The sequence below is a fragment of the Ahaetulla prasina genome, chromosome 10 (assembly GCF_028640845.1).
Source record: "Ahaetulla prasina isolate Xishuangbanna chromosome 10, ASM2864084v1, whole genome shotgun sequence".
NCBI classification, from domain to species: Eukaryota; Metazoa; Chordata; class Lepidosauria; order Squamata; family Colubridae; genus Ahaetulla; species Ahaetulla prasina.
In genome coordinates, this window is record NC_080548.1 from 2,952,810 (window position 1) to 2,974,342 (window position 21,533).

Genomic DNA, 21,533 nt, shown 5'->3' on the forward strand with positions numbered 1-21,533 from the left:
AAAAATAGGGATATTAATCATATTTAATCGCGTGGGACTAGCCTGAGTGCATTTTAATTAAAATTTTAAGGGTTTTTATGTCGGTCTATGACCATTTTAGTTAAATTAGGCCTATTTAATATTTTGTTTTAAATTTGTTATTTATATTATGTACTATTTGTGTTTTTAAAAAGGCTGTAAACCGCCCTGAGTCCTTCGGGAGAAGGGCGGTATAGAAATTAAACTATAAATAAAATAAAATAAAAAAATAAATATTTGTTACATTCCACAGACTTATGTAATTCTAGTGCTAATACACATATTTGTATTAAATTATAGACTTTTGTTATTTAATTGTTCAATGTTTCAATACGTTATTCCAATGCCAATCACAATATTGTTTAAACATACATAATAATACCATCATTCAATTTCTAATCTTCCCTCTTATTATTACTTTTATCTAATTGCATAAAAATGTGTATACTAATATTCCCCCTCTCTCTTATTTCTATCCCTATTCTAACTTTTAATCAAGCCACCATTATATTTAAGAACAATTCCTTTCTATCTGTCGTCTCTTGCCTTAAATCTTTAATTGTTCATTTTTTTAACTTGCCTCCCATATTCCTCTCTTGGATCTTTATCCCTATCTGTATCTATGTCCTAACTATTCATTTTAAACATTTGTCCCATCTCTGCCCTTTTCGATTGTCTAGCTTCCAAAATATCTACCTCTGCCCGTCTCCCTTTCAAAAATGTCTTCCTGCATCTCCTTTTTAAATCTCTTAAAATGTTTTCCCCTTGGTTTATTTCATCAGTCATTGTTGTTTTGGTTATTGTCTCCTTTTTGTCATCTTGTTTTGTTTGCTGGTTAATCTGTTCTGCTTTTTCATCTGCTCTTTCAATTGGCTCCTCCTTTTCCTGGGTGTCATGATCACTCATTGTCCTTTGTATAATATTTCCCAGTTTTTCCTCCATGCCATGCATTAAGTTCTTAATCTCTTTGTGGTTTCTTATCAGAATGGCCTTGATGCTTTGAAATATCAACACCATTTCTTCCCAAATTCCACTCATTTCCTACTGATAGAGCATCTCGTCTTGTTTTAAGAAGTCCTGCTCTTGTCCAATAATCCAAAAACCATATATTCAAGCCTAAAGTCACTCCCCCCCCCAAATAATTCAATGTTCACAATTTTTGTATTCCATAGTTAATCAATCTGTTCCTTTAGATAATCCCAAAAGCTTTCCAGAACCTTTTTAAATCCCCTTTATGCATTCAATCTTTTATCATAGTATTCAGGGGTCTCTTTAATGAAAAAATTGTTATTCTCATATTTAAATCTCCAATAGTCACATCGTAGGTGCATAAAATATATGTGCATAAAACCTTTCCTTTCGTCAGCAGATGACACTCTCAGATAGTTTTTTAGGTAAATAGTTCCAGTATTTTAAAAATGCCTTTCCAGAACAATGCCAGCTCAGTTTGAAAGTCCAATTTTCTGTATTTTTAATAGGTTTTGGGTTTTTTTTTTTGCTTTTCTCCCCTTAATTTTTTCTTTCAATTCTGAAGTTTTTCTCAAAGTGCTTAGTCGCTGCTTTAGCAAATAGTTGTGAGCCTCTGTTTTCCTGGATTTTTTCCTGGGATGTGAGTTCTTGTGAGTTTAGAGTCAGGAACAAGAATGGTCCAGAGGAATGCAACAAAGCATAGGCAGGCCTCAGGATTGCAGAAAGGAAACTAAAAGTTGGAAAAGATCCTGGGAAATTGCCTTCTGCTGAATGAGGCCTCCATCTGGCTTTCTGTGAGAGATTGTGAGGAGGCCAGGAAGTCAACACAGGCCCAAATAATCAAGAGGCAGCACCAGCATTGGCAGCAAGAAGGGAGCTGTAGGGAAGCTTCCCTTTACGATCTCACTTCTTTTGTAGATCAAAATACGATGCATTTCCCCCCAACTTTTTTTTTTATTTTTATCTTTCTTGCCTTTTTTAAGAAAGAGGATTCATGGATAAACCCTCTGATTTTGCAGGCACTTTATAACCAGTATATCCACTTTAAAGAAACAGAAATCCCAACAAAACAGTTAGAAAAAAGAAGCATTGAAGAGTTATACAAATTGCTGGAGGTAAGAAACTTGCATAGATGTATTGGGGTATCTTAAAAGAAGGACTGAAAATTACCAACTTGGCTTGACTTTCAATGGATGGCACAGAATTTCAGTTCTGCATTCCCTTAAATCTGGCACATGAGTGTCAGTTACAAGTAAGCACTGAGTTCAGCTTTCCCCCCTGTGAAGTTTTATAGCACGAACAAAGTCTCTGTTCTAATTCTCTAGTGCTAAATATGCTGGGCCAGCAGCAGTTTTCTTGGGAAGACCATTTGGGGGAGGCGTGGAAGATTATGGACTGTGGTGGATCAGGTCCTTTTCCTGCCCCAAGTAGGCTGCTGCCAAATTCCGTGATCACATTCACACCTCTCTCTAGGCCTGATCTCTGGCGACTGCTCCCTAGTTGTTTTCCATGGAAATGATTGAAATTTAGCTCAAATGCAGCTCAGTGAATTTACACTGTGCCTACTGTGCCTTAAATTATTTAAATTTACTCTAAATTTTGTCCAAACAGTATTTGTTGGATAAAATACTGTTGTCGCAGAGGAGAATTTCCTGGAATTCTCATTTGCTGCGCCTCAACCTGGACAAAAGAAGGAATAGTTTGGGTCTGAAAGCCCAGGAGAGGACCTCTTTGTACAGGGTGCATCCTGTGGTCAGGCTCAGGAGAAACGGCTCCTCCTCCTCTGTTGTCTGAATCCAGGTCTGGATTGAATTTGGCCGCCTGAAGCTGCCACAGGGCTACCATCCCAACGATGTGGAGGAAGAGTGGGGAAAGCTGATCATAGAGATGCTGGAGCGTGAGAAGCTGTTGCGACCGGCTGTGGAAAGGTGATCCCCGTGCTGGGCAGTGTGAGGGTTGAGGAGGTTTTTTTCTCTGTGTTGTGAAGCCTGCTTAAGCTAAACATAAATATCCTTTATTTTACTTAGAAAAAGAAGAGACTCATCCATTCTCTTTGAAATAGTGACTGAGATTTATTTTGCAGACTGGAGCTGCTGTTGCAGAGAGCAAACAAGATTCAGAACGGGACCCTCAGCTGTGAGGAAAAACTCACCTTGGCAAGGAACACGCTGCAGGCCGTAAGTCTCTGCTCTTTGGCCTCCCTCCCTCCCTCGCAGCCACTGTGAATAGTCTCACCTTTGGTCTCTGGGGGCCACGAGCCTTGGTTACGGGCCTTTGAAACAGTCCCCCGTGCTCTTGGATTGTCAGACATTTCACAATTTGTAGCTCAAAGTTGCTTTGTCTGCCTGCAGTCGTTTCCTGCTGGTAGGACCTTGGTGAAGTTTCTCTTGCTCCATCGTTGGCCCCTGTGCTTTCCCTTAGGCTTCCATCATTGATACATTGCTTCTTGCTCTTTTCCCTTCCATCTTCTGGTTATCTTCTCCTCCTCCTGCTGTGCCATTGTCTCTCCTGTTCCACTTACACTTTCCTGTCTTGCCTTTATCAACCATTGCTGTGGTAGTACAGTAGTTAGAATGCAGTATTGCAAGCTAACTCACTGCTCACTCCAGGAGTTTCTAACTGGCCCAAGATTGACTCAACCTTTCGTCCTTCCAAGGTCGGTAAAATGAGGACCCAGATTGTTGGGGGCAAGAGGCTGACTCTGTAAACTGCTTAGAGTGGGCTGTAAAGCACTGTGAGGTGGTATATAAGTCTTAAGTGCTATTGTTACTGCAGCCTTTCTTGCTACATGTGAAGAAATGCTCTGGCCTTTGACATCTTACAGAGGAGAAATCCTGTACTCTTTTTTTTTAGGATCAATTCCCTTTTCATAACTGTACAGCTCCTCTGCCAGAGGTTTTTGGCATCTTCCTCAAAGTGCATCACAGAAAGAGAATTGTTGTGACCCAGGCCCAAGTAGATAGTAAAAAACTCAGTCTGTGGGGAAAAAAATATTATTCGAACAGCTGAGAATTACTTCATTCCCAGCATCGTTCAACTCAAATTAAAACAAATGCCTCCCAACACAAATTCCTCAGTTCTCTCATAAACCTTGGTCCAATTAGGCAAACTGCCAAAGGCCTTTCTTGGCAAACATTCACAAGCCACAAAAATAAAGGCAAAACGTAGACAAAGCAGAAGATGAAGCTACCAACGTTGTTTTCTGGCAAAGCTCAAATGCCGGTGCTGGTCTGTTGTAAGCCTTCTGGGAGGGGTCAATCATCTCTTGGCCCTACTCCCGAGTTGTCCTTTTTGTTTGAGCTGCTCTTGCCTTCTGGCAGCTCTTCTCATGCGTGCATTAGGAACAGGCTCCTTCTGTTCCTCTGCCTCACTACTATCAGTCTCTGGAGGCTCTGGAGTCCGCACCTCATTCCATGATGGCCCTGGCCATTGCTGTCTGACTCCATTGCCAGCTCCATAGGCTGCTGACGGACCACAACAAGAATTAATAACCTTAAATTATCTCTTGCCAGGATGAAGCCCACTTGGAGTCGGGCCAGCCAGTGCAGTATGAATCCGACGTCTTCATGTACCTCCAAGAGTGTGAGGGACTCCTCCGACAGCTGCAGACAGATGTTCAGATACTCCGGGATGAGAACTATTACCAGTTGGAGGAGCTGGTCTTCAAGTGAGTGATGTTCATGGGCAGCTGAGCTTAGAAAGGAGCAATTAAGAGCACGTAAAACGGTTGGGAAACAAAGTTGCATAAAGGGGGTCTTCTCTTTCTTCCCAAGGATGGTTGGTCTTGGGCCAGTTTGAGGACCTTGTAAAAATTGGATATGCCCCGTAAGTCTCCGTCTGACTGATTCAGTGATTGAATTTATACTGCGCTGCTCTCACACAAGTACAAATGTTATAATATCTGCACCCCAATAAAACCCAAAAACATAAAGCACACAAACTAAGGCATGTCTGGTCACGTGATGTCTCAATTTATAATTGTGACTTATGACCATAATTCTGGACTTGATCATGGTCATAGGTCAAGGACTTTTTCATGGTTTTAATGTTATATTTTAATAATTAGCATTTTTATATATATAGTTGTTTTATTGATTGTTGTATGCTACCCAGAGAGACTTTTTATGAGATGGATGGTCATATAAATGGGATAAATAAATAAAGGTCAGAAAGTTTCCAGCATTGTGTTTGCAGTTGTGTGCGTGTGATTCTCTTCCAACCTTGCCCTTCAATCGGTCAATCAGAATAGAGCTGGAATGGATCTTGGAAGTCTTCTAGTCCAACCCCCTACTCAAGTACTATTTTAGACAAGTTGCTGTCTAATTTCTTCTTAAAAACTTCCAGTGATGGAGCATCCACAACTTCTGAAGGCAACTTCTGTTCCACTGGTTAATTGTCCTCACTGTTAGGAAGTTTCTCCTTAGTTCCAGGTTTCTTCTCTCTTTGATTAGTTTAATATGTTATTGCCCCCAGTCCTTTAATCATCTTAGTTGCTCTTCTCTCCACTTTTTCCAAAGTCTCAACATCTTTTTTGTAATGTGGTGACCAAAACTGGATGCAGTATTCCAAATGTGGCCTTACTAAGGCTTTAAAAGTGGTACTAATACTTTGTGTGATTAGCACTCCGTGTTAGAAGATTGTAAAAGTCAGTGAAACAGAAAATAAATCACTGTTCACTGAGCTTAGCATAATCTCTGGGTGAAAGAGGTTATCAGAATTGTGGAAGAGTGGCAGGTCTGACAGGGGGTTTGCTCTCAAGAGCGAATTTTCCTGGATTTATGACCCCACCGAATTCCACTCCTTCCAACTTCAGCACGCCCCTGTTTTTATCAGGGAAAAGGAGAGGAATGTCGCTTCTGCTCTAGAAGGCTTATTAAATTGATTGATATTCCAAGCAGACGGGAATTTCACAAGCGTTCGAACTTTGATGCAGAATCAGCACGGCAAGTACCGACTCCCTTTTTGAAACTTGAAACCTTTCTTTGTCTTTGATTAATTGACTTTTAAAATGGCGTCTAAAAGTGAAAGTAAAAATTTTTTAGTACGATGAAGCAGCGTTACTTGTGGATTGTTACAAACGGAGTTTTTTTATACTGAAAGGAGGGAAGGAGAGTTATTAAGTTTGAATTCCTGATTCTTTTGAAGACAGAATGGCAGCTAAACCTTTAAAGCCTTCTGGAAGAAGGGATCTGAACCAAGTCTTGAGGAAAATATTGAAAGAACAATTAAAACTTTCTGAAGATAGGCAGAAAGAGATGATGGAGAATTTTAATGCAAAAATAAGAGAAGATATTCTTATGGCAGTTCAAGGACTGAGTAAAAAAATTGAAGGATTGGAAGTGGAAATGCAACAGATCTCTCAGTCAAATAAGCATTTAGAAGACGAAATGAAAGGTGTTCAGAAAAAAGTGGATCAAAATGAAGATCAGGTTGTGATATTACAATATAAACTTATGGAAGGAGCTCTTAGAATTGTGGTATGCGAGAAGAGCGTGGAGAAGATTTAAGAAAAATTATATCAGAAGCATTGGCTGAATTTATTGAAGCGGACCCCAAGAGGTAGCTTACCAAATTGATAAAATATATAGAGTTAATTCTTGGATTGCAAGACAGAGAAAGCTTCCTCGGGACATTGTGGTTTATTTTGTGAAAAGGACTATGAGAAATCAAATTCTGCAAGTTTCATATCAGACAACTTTAAAAATTGGAGAACAGGAGTTGAAGGTGTTGAAAGAGATTCCTTCAAAGATGTTAAGAGACAGGAAGGAATTTGCTTTTTACACAAGAACTTAAAAAACATCAGATTCAATTCAGATGGGAGGTGCCAGTTGGACTGACACTATTCTATCAAGGAAGGAGATATAGAATTGACACTGTTTTAAAGGCAAAGGATTTTCTTTCTACAGTTTTGAAAGTCGAAATAGAAGTGATAGAAAAACTTCAAGAGACTCAAGAAGGCGTGGTGACCCAAGAGCCTTTATTGCTGCCAGTATTAGAGGAACCACAAGAGCAAAGGGTGACAAGAGGAGCCCTTAAGCGTAAAGAAGAGCAACAGTCTCAAAGTAAAAGTCAGGATCCCATTATGGAAGCTGTGGGAGGAGCTAGACGGAAGATACCGGAGGAGGAGCTTCCGTTGTCTGCTTCAAAGCTTCAGGAGGCCAGTAATGGCAAATAGAATCTTGTCATGGAATGTTAATGGCTTGAATTCAGCTCAGAAAAGAAGGAAAATATTTCACTACTTGAAACAATTTAAAATGATGTGATTTGTTTGCAAGAGACACATATAAAATTATCAGACCAAAAATATTTAATTAATTCAAAATTGGGTAACCATTTTGTTGCATCAGCTTTGGAAAAGAAGCATGGAATTGTTGTATATATCAGGAAGGATTTACCAGCTAAGCTAATTGAGGCAGATATTCAAGGAAGATTTATTGCTATTGAACTGGTGATAGATGCAAAAGACTTTGTTGATAGGTATTTATGCACCTAATCAGCAACAAGAAAAGTTTTACAAAATGTTACATGAGAGGTTGACCCTCTGGGATTATAGTTCGTTTATTTTATTAGGAGACTGGAATGGAGTAATTGATACAAGAAGGGATAAGAGAACCTCCTCCAAGAAGATACCTATACATGCAAAACTACCAAATCCTTTTTTGAAATGATGGAAGACTTTGAGTTTAGAGATATATGGAGGTTACGGAATCCAGATGAGAGAGATTTTACTTTTTTTTCTGATAGGCATCAATCTTTTCACGCATTGATTTTATTTTAATTTCTAATGACTTGCTTTCTAGGGTGAAGAAAACGAAGATATTTCCGAGGTGTTTAACTGACCATAGCCCAGTATGGATGGAATTATTACAAGGGAAAAAAGGTGGTAGAACATGGAGGTTGAATGAAAATCTGTTTAGATATGAGGATAATGTAACTTATTGTAAGAAACAGTTGAAAGAATTTTTGATTTTAATATGTACAAAGGGACACCTATAGGAACTGTGTGGGAAGCGAGCAAAGCGTTTATTAGAGGATATTGATTTACTTGGACAACAGGCAAAGGAATAATAAACAAAGGCAGCGTAGATATTTGGAAGAAGAAATTCAAAGGAAGCAACAGTTATTAATTCAAAACCCACAAGATCATAAACTTAAAGAGGCTATAAAATATTACAGAGTCAATTTAATATGTTAATGGCAGACCAGGTGGCAACGAATATACAATATGCTAAACATAATACCTTTTGTAATGCAAATAAACCTGGGAGATGGTTGGCATATAATTTAAGGAAGAAACAGAAAGCACGTGTCATACAAAAATAGAATATAAAGGTAAAGAGATATACCAACAGGATAAAATTAAAAGGCATTCTCAGAATTTTATACTGCACTATATGCAAAAGACAAAATATTGGATAGGGACATTTATGATTATTTGAAAGATTATAAGGTGAATATTCTAACATTAGAACAGAGGAGGAGCTGAACGGCCGATAGCTACTGGAGAAATAGTGGAGGCAATTAAACAATTAAAATGGGAAAACCCTGGTACAGATGGTCTTACAGCAACTTATTATAAAAACACAGGATGAAATATTAGGCCCACTTAAAGAATTATTTAATCAGATACAATTAGGGTGGAATACCCCGTCATGGAAAACATCTTTTATTTCACTGATACAAAGAGGAGCAAGACTGCTCTAAACCTGGTAACTATAGGCCGATTTCACTTTTAAATAATGATTATAAGATTTTAATTGCAATCTACCTCCTTCAGCATACAAAAGTTCTTTATATGTAATCATTTCCTGTTTCTGTTCTATATTTATATTCTCTATTGCATGTCTAGGGCTCGCCCATATAGAAATCTTGTAATCTAATTTATAGGAATATATATTCCAGACCAAAAGAGCACTTCTCAACACATGATTCTTAAAAGCCCTATCCACTTTTTCCATAAAATAAGCACGCATGCCATCCATATAACAAGTCATAACCTTCTATATTCAAAATTCTTTCCTCTGTTAAGTTAAACCAGTCACTTATTACTGAAAGGGTTACTGCTTCATAATATAGTTTAAAGTTAGGCATTCTTAAACCACCTCTTTCCCGTGAATCCTGTATTATTTTCATTTTAACCTCGCCTTTTACCCTGCCATATAAATTTATTAATCCCACTCTGCCAATCTTCCAAATTTTTATCCTTTTTAATTATAGGTATCATCTGGAACAGAAACAAAATCTAGGTTACACATTCATTTTAATAGCCGCAATCCTTCCCAATAGGGATAACTGCAATTTCTTCCAGCCACTCATATCATTCTGAACTTTTTGCCATAGCAAGTCATAATTATTCTTATAAAGTTTCTTGTTCGATGAGCTAATATAGGCCCCTAAATATTTAACCTTTTTTACTACCTCAAATCCTGTCATTTCCTCTAGTTTTTGTTTCAGTTGTATAGACATATTTTTAATTATCACTTTTGTTTTATTCTGATTTATTTTAAATCCTGATACCTTTCCATATTTATCAATTACTTCCAACAAAATCTACTTGAATTTATAGGATTCATTAACGTAACCACTACATCATCTGCAAAAGCTCTAACTTTGTACTCATATTGTCTAATCTTAATTCCTCTATTTTCATTAATTCTCGTATTTTATCTAATAATGGTTCCAGAGTCAAAACAAACAATAATGGTGATAAGGGACATCCCTGTCTTGTTCCTTTCGCAATCTTAATAACTTCTGTCAAACTACCATTTACTATAATCTGTGCTGTTTGCTCTCCATAAATCGCTTTAATTATTCTAATAAAACAGTCTCCAAATTGCATTTTCTCTATTAATTTAAATAAAAAATCCCAATGCAATCGATCAAAGGCTTTCTCTGCATCCAAAAAAATAAGTGCCGCTGAAGTATTCTTCTTTCCAAATATTCCAATATATTAATAATCTGTCTAACATTATTCCTCATCTGCCTCCCTTTTATAAAACCAGATTGATCAGTATGAATTCTTTGTTGTAAAACTAACATTAATCTATTTGCTATTATTTTTACAAAATCTTATAATCATTATTTAAAAGTGAAATCGGCCTATAGTTACCAGGTTTAGAGCAGTCTTGCTCCTCTTCGGTATCAGTGAAATAAAAGATGTTTTCCATGACGGGGTATTCCCACCCTAATTGTATCTGATTAAATAATTCTTTAAGTGGGCCTAATATTTCATCCTGTGTTTTTATAATAAGTTGCTGTAAGACCATCTGTACCAGGGTTTTCCCATTTTAATTGTTTAATTGCCTCCACTATTTCTCCAGTAGCTATCGGCCGGTTCAGCTCCTCCTCTGTTCTAATGTTAGAATATTCACCTTATAATCTTTCAAATAATCATAAATGTCCCTATCCAATATTTTGTCTTTTGCATATAGTGCAGTATAAAATTCTGAGAATGCCTTTTAATTTTATCCTGTTGGTATATCTCTTTACCTTTATATTCTATTTTTGTATGACACGTGCTTTCTGTTTCTTCCTTAAATTATATGCCAACCATCTCCCAGGTTTATTTGCATTACAAAAGGTATTATGTTTAGCATATTGTATATTCGTTGCCACCTGGTCTGCCATTAACATATTAAATTGACTCTGTAATATTTTATAGCCTCTTTAAGTTTATGATCTTGTGGGTTTTGAATTAATAACTGTTGCTTCCTTGAATTTCTTCTTCCAAATATCTACGCTGCCTTTGTTTATTATTCCTTTGCCTGTTGTCCAAATAAAATCAATATCCTCTAATAAACGCTTTGCTGGCTTCCCACACAGTTCCTATAGGTGTCCCTTTGTACATATTAAAATCAAAAAATTCTTTTAACTGTTTCTTACAATAAGTTACATTATCCTCATATCTAAACAGATTTTCATTCAACCTCCATGTTCTACCACCTTTTTTCCCTTGTAATAATTCCATCCATACTGGGGTATGGTCAGTTAAACACCTCGAAATATCTTCGTTTTCTTCACCCTAGAAAGCAAGTCATTAGAAATTAAAATAAAATCAATGCGTGAAAAGATTGATGCCTATCAGAAAAAAGTAAAATCTCTCTCATCTGGATTCCGTAACCTCCATATATCTCTAAACTCAAAGTCTTCCATCATTTCAAAAAAGGATTTTGGTAATTTTGCATGTATAGGTATCTTCTTGGAGGAGGTTCTCTTATCCCTTCTTGTATCAATTACTCCATTCCAGTCTCCTAATAAAATAAACGAACTATAATCCCAGAGGGTCAACCTCTCATGTAACATTTTGTAAAACTTTTCTTGTTGCTGATTAGGTGCATAAATACCTATCAACAAAGTCTTTTTTGCATCTATCACCAGTTCAATAGCAATAAATCTTCCTTGAATATCTGCCTCAATTAGCTTAGCTGGTATATCCTTCCTGATATATACAACAATTCCATGCTTCTTTTCCAAAGCTGATGCAACAAAATGGTTACCCAATTTTGAATTAATTAAATATTTTTGGTCTGATAATTTTATATGTGTCTCTTGCAAACAAATCACATCATTTTTAAATTGTTTCAAGTAGTGAAATATTTTCCTTCTTTTCTGAGCTGAATTCAAGCCATTAACATTCCATGACAAGATTCTATTTGCCATTACTGGCCTCCTGAAGCTTTGAAGCAGACAACGGAAGCTCCTCCTCCGGTATCTTCCGTCTAGCTCCTCCCACAGCTTCCATAATGGGATCCTGACTTTACTTTGAGACTGTTGCTCTTCTTTACGCTTAAGGGCTCCTCTTGTCACCCTTTGCTCTTGTGGTTCCTCTAATACTGGCAGCAATAAAGGCTCTTGGGTCACCACGCCTTCTTGAGTCTCTTGAAGTTTTCTATCACTTCTATTTCGACTTACAAAACTGTAGAAAGAAAATCCTTTGCCTTTAAAACAGTGTCAATTCTATGTCTCCTTCCTTGATAGAATAGTGTCAGTCCAACTGGCACCTCCCATCTGAATTGAATCTGATGTTTTTTAAGTTCTTGTGTAAAAAGCAAATTCCTTCCTGTCTCTTAACATCTTTGAAGGAATCTCTTTCAACACCTTCAACTCCTGTTCTCCAATTTTTAAAGTTGTCTGATATGAAACTTGCAGAATTTGATTTCTCATAGTCCTTTTCACAAAATAAACCACAATGTCCCGAGGAAGCTTTCTCTGTCTTGCAATCCAAGAATTAACTCTATATATATTATCAATTTGGTAAGCTACCTCTTGGGGTCCGCTTCAATAAATTCAGCCAATGCTTCTGATATAATTTTTCTTAAGTCTTCTCACGCTCTTCTCGCATACCACGAATTCTAAGAGCTCCTTCCATAAGTTTATATTGTAATATCACAACCTGATCTTCATTTTGATCCACTTTTTTCTGAACACCTTTCATTTCGTCTTCTAAATACTTATTTGACTGAGAGATCTGTTGCATTTCCACTTCCAATCCTTCAATTTTTTTACTCAGTCCTTGAACTGCCATAAGAATATCTTCTCTTATTTTTGCATTAAAATTCTCCATCATCTCTTTTTGCCTATCTTCAGAAAGTTTTAATTGTTCTTTTTATATTTGGTGCACAACCCAAGTAGGCCAGCTTGCCTTGAAAAACATGATTTGGCCAATTTATTGTAAAATTCAGGCAAATTTGGAAAAGATTTCCACTGATTTTCTATTGGCAAATGTTGTAAATATAGATTTTTTTTAGTTTTAAAAATCAATTGGAAAAAGACAGTAGAGTAGAAAGAAATGTCATTGATCAGCAGAACTCTTTTGGTAAGAACTGCAGATATTTTTTTTCCTGCATTGACTGGTGGCTCCTTTTGATGGCCTTTCAGATGAAGCTGGAACGATCTGAATGGGGGAATGACTTGCCCAGTGTGGAAGCCCAGCTGGAGGCTCAGCGCCAGATCCACAGTAGCGTGGAAGGCATGGGCTCCAGCGTGAAGGAGGCCAGGATGTACGAGGTGAGCAGACCCACCTGGGCTCATTTGACCCACTTCAAGATGGCTTTGAGGGCACCGGGAGGCAAAGTGGGATGATGTTTGTCCTGTTTTCAGAGCTGGGTTGATTTTCTCTAGAACATGTTCACTTTTTTCTTGGTCTTATAAGTATTCACCTCATCTCATCATCATCTTATTCCTCCGGGTACCATTGATAGCCAATGCAACAACTTCAAAAGATATTTATCACTTTCACTAGGAGGCTCCAACTGGAAACCAAAAGGTTTTTGTAGTCCGCCTCTCCATCTTACAACAGGTCCTCTGAGTAGGCGAGCCTAGTGGTAGGGCCACCATTATGTCACTTTTGTGTCCACCTGTTACCAGGCAAATATCCAAAGTACCTTGCCTTTTTCCATGTCTGTTTAATGTTCTTTTTGATGGCATCTTCGACGTTAGTCCATCATTGACCTAATTTCTGGTCTGATCTCTGAGTTCTCACTCTTAAGCATTTTGTCTTTCTATTGCTTGCTGCATAACTTGGAGCTTTTCTGCATCTGAGTTCTATTCTAAACTTTATTCTGAATTTACTGTATTTTTCAGACTATAAGACGCATTCCCCACCCCCCAAAAAGTGGAAATATCTTATAGAGCAAATACAGGCCTGTTTTTGGCCTCCGTGGGTCCCGTTTTTACCCTCCCCAGTGTCTAGAAGCACTCTGCAGGCTAAAAAAAGGGCTCGTTTTTGGCCTCCGAAGGCCTTCGCAGATCCCATTTTTGCCCTCCCCAGGATCAGGGAGGCTGAAAATGGGACGCATGGGGAGTTTGGGAGGCCAAAGGCAGAGTGCTTTTGGAGGGCAAAAATGGGACTCGCAGAGGGTTTGGGAGGCCCCAAATGGGCCCTTTTTTGGCCTGCAGAGTGCTTCTGGATGCCAGGGAGGGCAAAAACTGGACGTATAGAGACAAAAAACTGTTTTTGTTTCTTGCTTTCCTTCTCTAAAGCTAGGTGCATCTTATAGTCTGAAAAATACGGTAGTGATATAAATAATGCGGGTCTGTTTACAGGAATATATGATGTTTTTTTCTGGGCCCACCCACCATGAAAGCTGGAACGCCCACTAGTGGGCGGTAGGGACCAGGTTGACTACCACTGATCTAGACTCAAATGAGGTGTGATGGTTTCTGGTTCCACATGTGGTGGGAACTCATCCACTCTCCTTGCATGTTGAAAGAAAGAACGAGAAGGAGTAGGAAGGCTTTCTAGTCGATTCTGTTGCCTTTGAGCTGGAGAAAGAGACCATGAATTAACAGGCAAATCTTCCTACCTGGCCTGCTTTTATTCCAGGTCCTTATCTCAGGGACAGAGAAGACACAAAGCAGCTGGGACTTTTCCTCAAAGAAAGAATCAAGAAAAGGAAATAGTTAGCTTTTTCATAGTGCAAATTGGTCTCTAGAGCAGGGAAGGATCATTATTTTCCTTTTTCTGAACTTCATGAGGAATACAGAATCATCGTAGGGTGACGTCAGATTGGATAGCACCACAACATTGGGCTGATTAGAAACAATTTATGAGTTTGCTTATTTCTTTACAAACTCTGAAAGGTGGGTGTTTTAACGCCCACCTACAGCTTGAGTATTTAAGAAGGCAAAAATAAAAAGCAACCCATATTGCTGAAAAGGACTGGTTCTGATGGCTGATCCTGAAGGACATTCTGGGTTCTGCAAAAATTGGTCTAGGGGCTGCACATGGGCTGCAGGTTGCCCACTTCTGCCCTAATTGAACTTGAGCTGCACTGTCTATTAAATTCTGTTGATTCCATAGTGTGTAATTTGAAAAGAAGAGGAAAGGAAGAATTTCAAAGAAAACATCATGTCTAGCATGAGCATTTCCAACTATTGTAGCATTATTTTTAATCAGCCCTTTTTGTCCTCTTCTCCATTTAGGGTAAAATGTCTTCAAATTTCCGTGCTAGCTACACTGAAACCTTGGGGAAACTGGAGACGCAGTACTGCAAACTGATGGTGAGTATCTTTGGCAGATTTCTTTCCAGGGCCAAAAGGATGTCTAAAAATGTTTTGCAAGTTCCTAAACTTTTTGAAGCCCTAACAGAAGTGCCGGTGCCAATAGAGGGGAATCTCTGTAGCTCAAGGTTGAGCTATGGGGACTTCCGGTTGATGTTGCTGCAAGAACAGCTGGAAAATAGCAGAACTCTGCTGGGCTCCATAAAATGCAGATGGCAACTGCTTTTTGGGAGACTCTACGGGGTTAAGCCTCCCTGGAGGGGAAGTGAAGAATTGAAGAAGGGGAAGTGAAGAAAGGAGAGGTGCGAGGAAACCGCAATTTCCTTGTTGATCCGAAGAAAGCTCTCCTGAACAGCAGGGACGATGGCCATTTTTGGTCAGTCACAAGCTGGGACAACCAGGACATTAAGATCTTGTGCTGGAGCTGTGTGTGAACAGAGCAGTGAAACTGGGTTAGACAGTTAACCTAAGTTAAAAGTTCCAAAAAATGATCTTTATTTACTGAGCTTTTTGAAGATTTAGAAGACAAATTAAATTAAACACTAAAACTCTATTGGAACTATACACTGAAAAGCGGATTTGAAAGACTTGAAGGAACAAAAGAAAAAAAAGATAAATAAGACTTTAAAATCTGGACAATTGGGAAGGTATAAATTGGAAATTATAAAAACTGAAAAGCACAAAGTAATAGAAAATTTGGGGACTTGGAGGAATAATTTTGGGTTTGAATAATCTTATTAACAAGTGATTTTTTCTGGAGTTTTCAGATATTGGGATATTGGGACATTAGAGGGATATTGTTACAAAATGACCCACCAGGAAACAATAAAGTTCTATGAAGAAATGCTAGAAATAGCGACAAAAAATTATAAGAAGTTGATGGGAATATTTAAAGATAAAGATGTGAAAGTAGAAGGCTCTCAACAAATGGTGGGAAAAGATGAATATAACATACAGAAGACAACTGAGAAATTAGAAGGAGTGGTTGAAGGGACAAAGCAAAATAAAATACAAAAAGATAAAAATAAGTTAAAAGCAGATAAAAATACTGAAAAGACAGCAATAATAAATACTCGTAAATACTTTAAAAAAATCAAATAGACAATACCCTAAGAGCTTATAACAGAATAGAGGGGGGGAAAGGAAGATCTTTCAAAAATAATGAAAGGATCATGGATGGAAAATTCAAAAGATGCAGCAGAAGGAGATAAAGGGTAAGGCAGAGGGAACAAAGTCTGTGTAAAAATTCTAGAAAGACATATAGGTTTCCAAGAGAGAAACATAAAAGAATCGCTAAAAAACCAATAAATAATGAAATTCTAAAAAGGCTGAGAGATGATGGCTAGAGATATAATATTTTACAATATAGTAACAATAGAAATAAGTGGAAAGTTTAGCTGGGAAAATAATAGTATATATATAGACATACAATGGGATTTATTATAAATACAGATATATTAAGATTAGGAGGTGGAAGACTAGGATTAGGTATATCTGAAGCAGGGGTGGTTTCTACTTACCTTTACTACCGGTTCGCAACGGAACCGTGCGCGCACATGCACAGAAGCTTCTGTGCATGTGCAGATCACCCATGATGACATCAGGGCAGGTGGGCGGAGCCTCCCACTGGTTTTACTACCGGTTCTAAAGAGCTGGACAGAACCGGGAACAACCCACCATTGATCTAAAGGTATTATTATGATCAACAAGATGTAAAAAATATATTGGAAAATATAGTTTTCAAGGACTATAAATTCAGGGGATTTAGAGATATAATCTTGGGACTGATTAAATCTTACTGACAACTGGTTTTATTGGTATTTATAGAAAGTTGAGATATTGAAAATGTGGTGGAACACTGAATCATAAATTGTGAAAATAACATAATATCGATTGATACATAAAAGAATATATTATAATTATATTGAGCACATTAAGGCTAGAAGTTGGAAGATAAAAATTCTGTATATGTAATGGTATTATTACTGTGAGCGCTGTGGGAAAAATATGTCAACCCAGTCATTACACTGTCCACAAAAAAAAATGTTGGCTGTTAAAGGAAAACTGTAAATAAAATATATACAAAAAAGCTTAGTTATTTTCCTTCAGACATGTCATTATACAAACAGGCAAAAGGCAACTTTGAAACAATTAGGTAATGTGAAAGGTAGCTGGGTGACTTTGAGCCAATCACCAGGAGACGATGAGTTCTAGTCCCACCTTAGGTATGAAAGCTGATTGGGTGACTTTCGACCAATAACTAACTCTCAGTCCAGCCCACCTCACAAAGTTGCTGTGGGGATAAGCGTTCAAGGAAGGAGTATTAGGTATATTTGCTGCTTTGAGTAATTATAAAGTAATAAAGGGGGATAAAAATCAAATAAATACATAAACATATTATAAATAAACAAACAGTAGGCCAAGCAAGTCCAAAACCGCTAGAGAATTTCTGGAAGCCTGGTGCTCTGCCAAATTGGCCATCAATAGACACATAGACATAAACAATATCTACATACTGTGCAAAAGAGACAATCAACAAGCCAAAAGGAACAAAAAGACCCAAACACCTTCCCATCAGCAATCAACACCCATAGATTTACTCCAGGATTAACATCAGACCAACGATCAAGAAGTAAGCAGTATCCCAATCAAGGAACTTCCAAACAAGCTGAGAGTAAACAGCCCAATCAAGGAACCTCCAAGATCCCCCCTACCAATACTGACAGGGCAAGCCACTAGAATATAAAGGGAGAGCAAACCCCATTCCTTACTAGCACTGATGATGTTACCTAGTTGGGTAATGAAACACCTGCAAGAAAACAAGCAAGCTCAGAGAGCAGCAAGGACCGCTCCTCTCTACCCTGAGATACAAATAGTCTCCTTTATCGATAAACATCTTCAAGTATTAGCACTCCTTCTAGTGCTTCTTATAGCACTAAAAATGTTATCTAGTCAGGTAACAAACCATCTGCAGGAGAACAGCCCAGCTCAGAGAGTGCCAAGAATGCCACAGAAATGCCAGTTTCTTCTTCCTTCAAAGGCCATTTCTGTGTGTGCCACAAGTACACAAGTACACACTTCATCAAGTGTGTACCTTGATGAAGGTATCTTTTCTTTTATGTACACTGAGAGCCTATGCACCAAGACAAATTCCTTGTGCATCCAATCACACTTGGCCAATAAAAATTCTATTCCTATTCTATTCTATTCTATTCTAAGAGCAGATTCTTTGCTGGGGCTTCTTAGCTGCCCTCCTCTCATCATCTCTAGAGATAATGGATTCAGGCGCTGCTTTGCTCAGGTTCTCATTTTGATGCATTTCACCATCAGGTTGGGCAAAGAAATTCCACACAAAAACCAGATGCCTTCTTGCATGCATTTATATTTACTTTTCCCCAAATATGGCATTTCTGAACATCCTTTTGCTAAAACATGTTTGTGTGCATATTTTTTCATATCACATCATTTTCAAAAATTTTGCAGCGAAGTTGAAGAAGTTGGTGCCTTTTTGTTTTCTTGGATTAAGGAGGATAGTATGCAAATTGAAAACTTCGTTGGATTTTGTGTATTTTCTGTGCTAAAAACTGCTTGGCAGGGTTTATAACCAAGTTCTTTAGGAATTATTTTCTGTGCTCACAAATAAGACAGCTTAAGAGCAGAAATCACTTGAGTATTGTGAAATGTGACCAAATGTGTCATCTTTATGCAGGAGACATCCAGTTTCCGACTACGCCACCTCCAAAGTTTGTATGAGTTTGTATCACAAGCAACAACTGAGTTAATTTGGCTAAATGAAAAGGAGGAGGAAGAGCTTGCCTTCGACTGGAGTGACAACAACCCTAACCTGACGACAAAGAAGAGTTATTTCTCAGTGAGTAGAATGACCTTGTAGCACCCAAAGGAGACTGGGTGAAGTCAAGAGAGGAGACCAGTGAGGGAGGTTTCAGTGTAGATATTGTAAGAAGACAGTGTTTTGGTCTGTGACAGCCAAAAATTGGAAAGAGTCCAATAGTCTAGTTTTATTATCAGTCAAAGACTTTGATGAGTAGCATGTGGCTGACAGTAAAATTTCTTAGTTTTAAACATGCTACCAGATCCTTCCTGACATTTCTGAGTGAAGTTAGTACTTAGAAGAAGTTACATTTCAGTGTGCTCTTCCAAAAATTCTTTATTTTGTTTTGACCTCCAGATGATGCTTCCTGCTGTTTCAGACTTTATACAGGCTGAAATCTTTTGGGTCAAATCAATACCAAATAATTTATCTAGTCCTGTTGTTTTCACCATTTCAGTCAATCCTAAACTCTGATAATCCCACCCAGCTGCAGAAACTTATTGCCACAGCATTTCCAAGACAGCATTTCCTGCTTCTCTTAAAAACCTCCAAAGAATCTAGAATCTCTTGGAGATGGCAGTCCAAAGTTGGATAACTCTTACCACTAGGACACTTCCCTTGATTTCCAGTCATCTCAGCCTCCAGGTCACTAGGGAATATGTCAAACAGCACCAGGCATGGAAGGGATCCTTCCCTTGCTCCACTTGACCCAGGGCCTTTGGGCCACGCTTGTTGCATGCATTGCTGGCACATCTTGCTACCAACAGGTAGCATAGTCCGGACCCTCTTCGGCCACTTCCTTTGCTCGAATCTCATGGAAGTCTTGGTTGAATTGAAGGTGTTCTAGGCCCTCAACATTTTCATAATCAGCTAAACTGATCACTCGCTGATGTTGATCCATGATGATATCACTGAAAATCACTAACCCAATGCTAATTTTTGTTTTATTTTAGTATTCTTGCCATCACATTTATGAATGATTCTAGTGGTTTTCAGCCTGCATAGTATTTCTTTTTTAAATGAGGAAAACAATTTTTTTTAAATGTTCAATATTATTGTTCGAGTTTTCTTCTAAAAATTGTCCTTTTCTTCAAAAAGGACATGAAAAAATTATCTTATTATTGAATGTTGATGTTGATGTAGATGTTGAAAATTGCTCCATCTGCTGCAGCAATAGAATCACCTCCTAAGCCCTTGGTGTGTCCCCATTCAGGAGCTGACAGAGGAGCTGGAGGAGAAGCAGGACGTGTTCCGCGCCCTGCAAGATTCTGCTGAGCTGCTCTCATTGGAGAATCACCCCGCCAAGCAAACAGTGGAGGTAGGACATGGCTGGGAGGGGCTCTTATTGGCTACTGCTTGGGAATGTTCTGGGAGGGAGTTAGGCAAGGCCAGGATTTAGGATGGCTGGTGAATGTGAGTGTCCTCTTTGGGGAGCCTTTTCCATCTTTCATTCCAATGTGAATACATGTTTGATCCATGGATGGGTTAGAACCTATGTAATGAAGCAATATATTGGAGGCCTTGTGCATCGTGTAACGTTTCTTTGGTTTTTCCAAAGAAAAACCAGAGGGCTTTCTTGTCCTTCAGCACAGCTGTGGTTGTCTCTTGCAGGCCTACAGTGCTGCAGTTCAGACGCAGTGGCACTGGATCAAGCAGCTATGCTTGTGTGTGGATCAGCACTTGAGGGAGAACACCGCCTACTTCCAGGTAGGGCAGCCCAGGGAGGGCTGGGAATCTCCAGTCAATTCACAAATTCACAATGCAAGGATTCCCCCTTGCAGCCTGGCCTGCCTTTGCCATGGCACATGTTTTGTGGGGTTGGGCAAATGAAAGACTTCTTTATATCCGTCCAGTTCTTCGGTGATGCCCGGGAATCTGAGATGTTCTTGAAGAACCTCCAGGACAACATCAAAAGGAAGTATTCTTGTGACCGCAATACCAGCCTGACCCGCCTGGAGGACCTGCTCCAGGATTCCATGGTGGGTGCTTTTTGGACAAGTCACATGGTATCCTGTAGACCCAGAGACCTTCTGAACATCTACAGTTCCCCAACCTTTGCTAACTGCGCTCCTTGCGTGAATTCTGGTGGTGGTCTTCTCCAACAGTTGCCTTCTTTGATGCTCTGGGAATCGATGAATTTGATTGGAGTAGATCCTAGCACTGCTAATAGCTTTGTGCTTTAAAAGCAAATAAGGAATGCGTATGCATGTTAAAACTCTTTGTTTTCTCATTGGTCATTCCCAGACCTGCTTTACTGAAGTCCCCTTGTGTTTGATTGGCATCCCCCTCACATGTATCTGTGAAGTGGTCTCCAGCATGTTATTTATTTTCAGCGCGCTGAAGTGGGTGGCTGCTGTTGGGGAGCACAGGGTGAAATTCTGAGTCAGGCCATTGAGCCGCCTGGCCAAAGCTTGTCTCCCTTGATGGGGAGCAGTCCTTTGGGTTCTTCCTGTGGTGCTGCTAATGGGCTGATGCTGCACAATGTGGACCTTGTCCCTAAGCTGACTTCTCCCCCATCCTGACTGGCTGGCTGGCAGACGCACATTGTCCCCTGAGGCCTGATCTCTGAGCAGCTCTGGGTCTACTGGCTCTGAATCAGAAGCTGCACCATGGCCGCCTCTAGCTGTATCTTCTGGATTGCTTGGACTACAATACCAGTGATTCCCACCTGTGTTCCATAGAAATTAGGACAGGGCAGGAAAGTAAGTTCCTG

At 38.9% G+C, this 21,533-nt stretch overlaps 1 protein-coding gene across 1 annotated transcript in view; it reads left to right on the forward strand.

Moving 5' to 3' along the window:
- Nucleotides 1–21,533, forward strand: part of MACF1 (microtubule actin crosslinking factor 1) — a 248,817-nt gene that overhangs the window by 46,459 nt on the left and 180,825 nt on the right. The window contains exons 10-20 of the mRNA XM_058195880.1: nucleotides 2,007–2,102; nucleotides 2,788–2,915; nucleotides 3,071–3,164; nucleotides 4,500–4,654; nucleotides 7,788–7,905; nucleotides 12,724–12,993; nucleotides 14,911–14,988; nucleotides 18,698–18,859; nucleotides 20,034–20,138; nucleotides 20,432–20,527; nucleotides 20,674–20,799. Coding sequence (XP_058051863.1) covers nucleotides 2,007–2,102; nucleotides 2,788–2,915; nucleotides 3,071–3,164; nucleotides 4,500–4,654; nucleotides 7,788–7,905; nucleotides 12,724–12,993; nucleotides 14,911–14,988; nucleotides 18,698–18,859; nucleotides 20,034–20,138; nucleotides 20,432–20,527; nucleotides 20,674–20,799 — 1,428 coding nt within the window. The remainder of the gene's footprint in view (nucleotides 1–2,006; nucleotides 2,103–2,787; nucleotides 2,916–3,070; nucleotides 3,165–4,499; nucleotides 4,655–7,787; nucleotides 7,906–12,723; nucleotides 12,994–14,910; nucleotides 14,989–18,697; nucleotides 18,860–20,033; nucleotides 20,139–20,431; nucleotides 20,528–20,673; nucleotides 20,800–21,533) is intronic.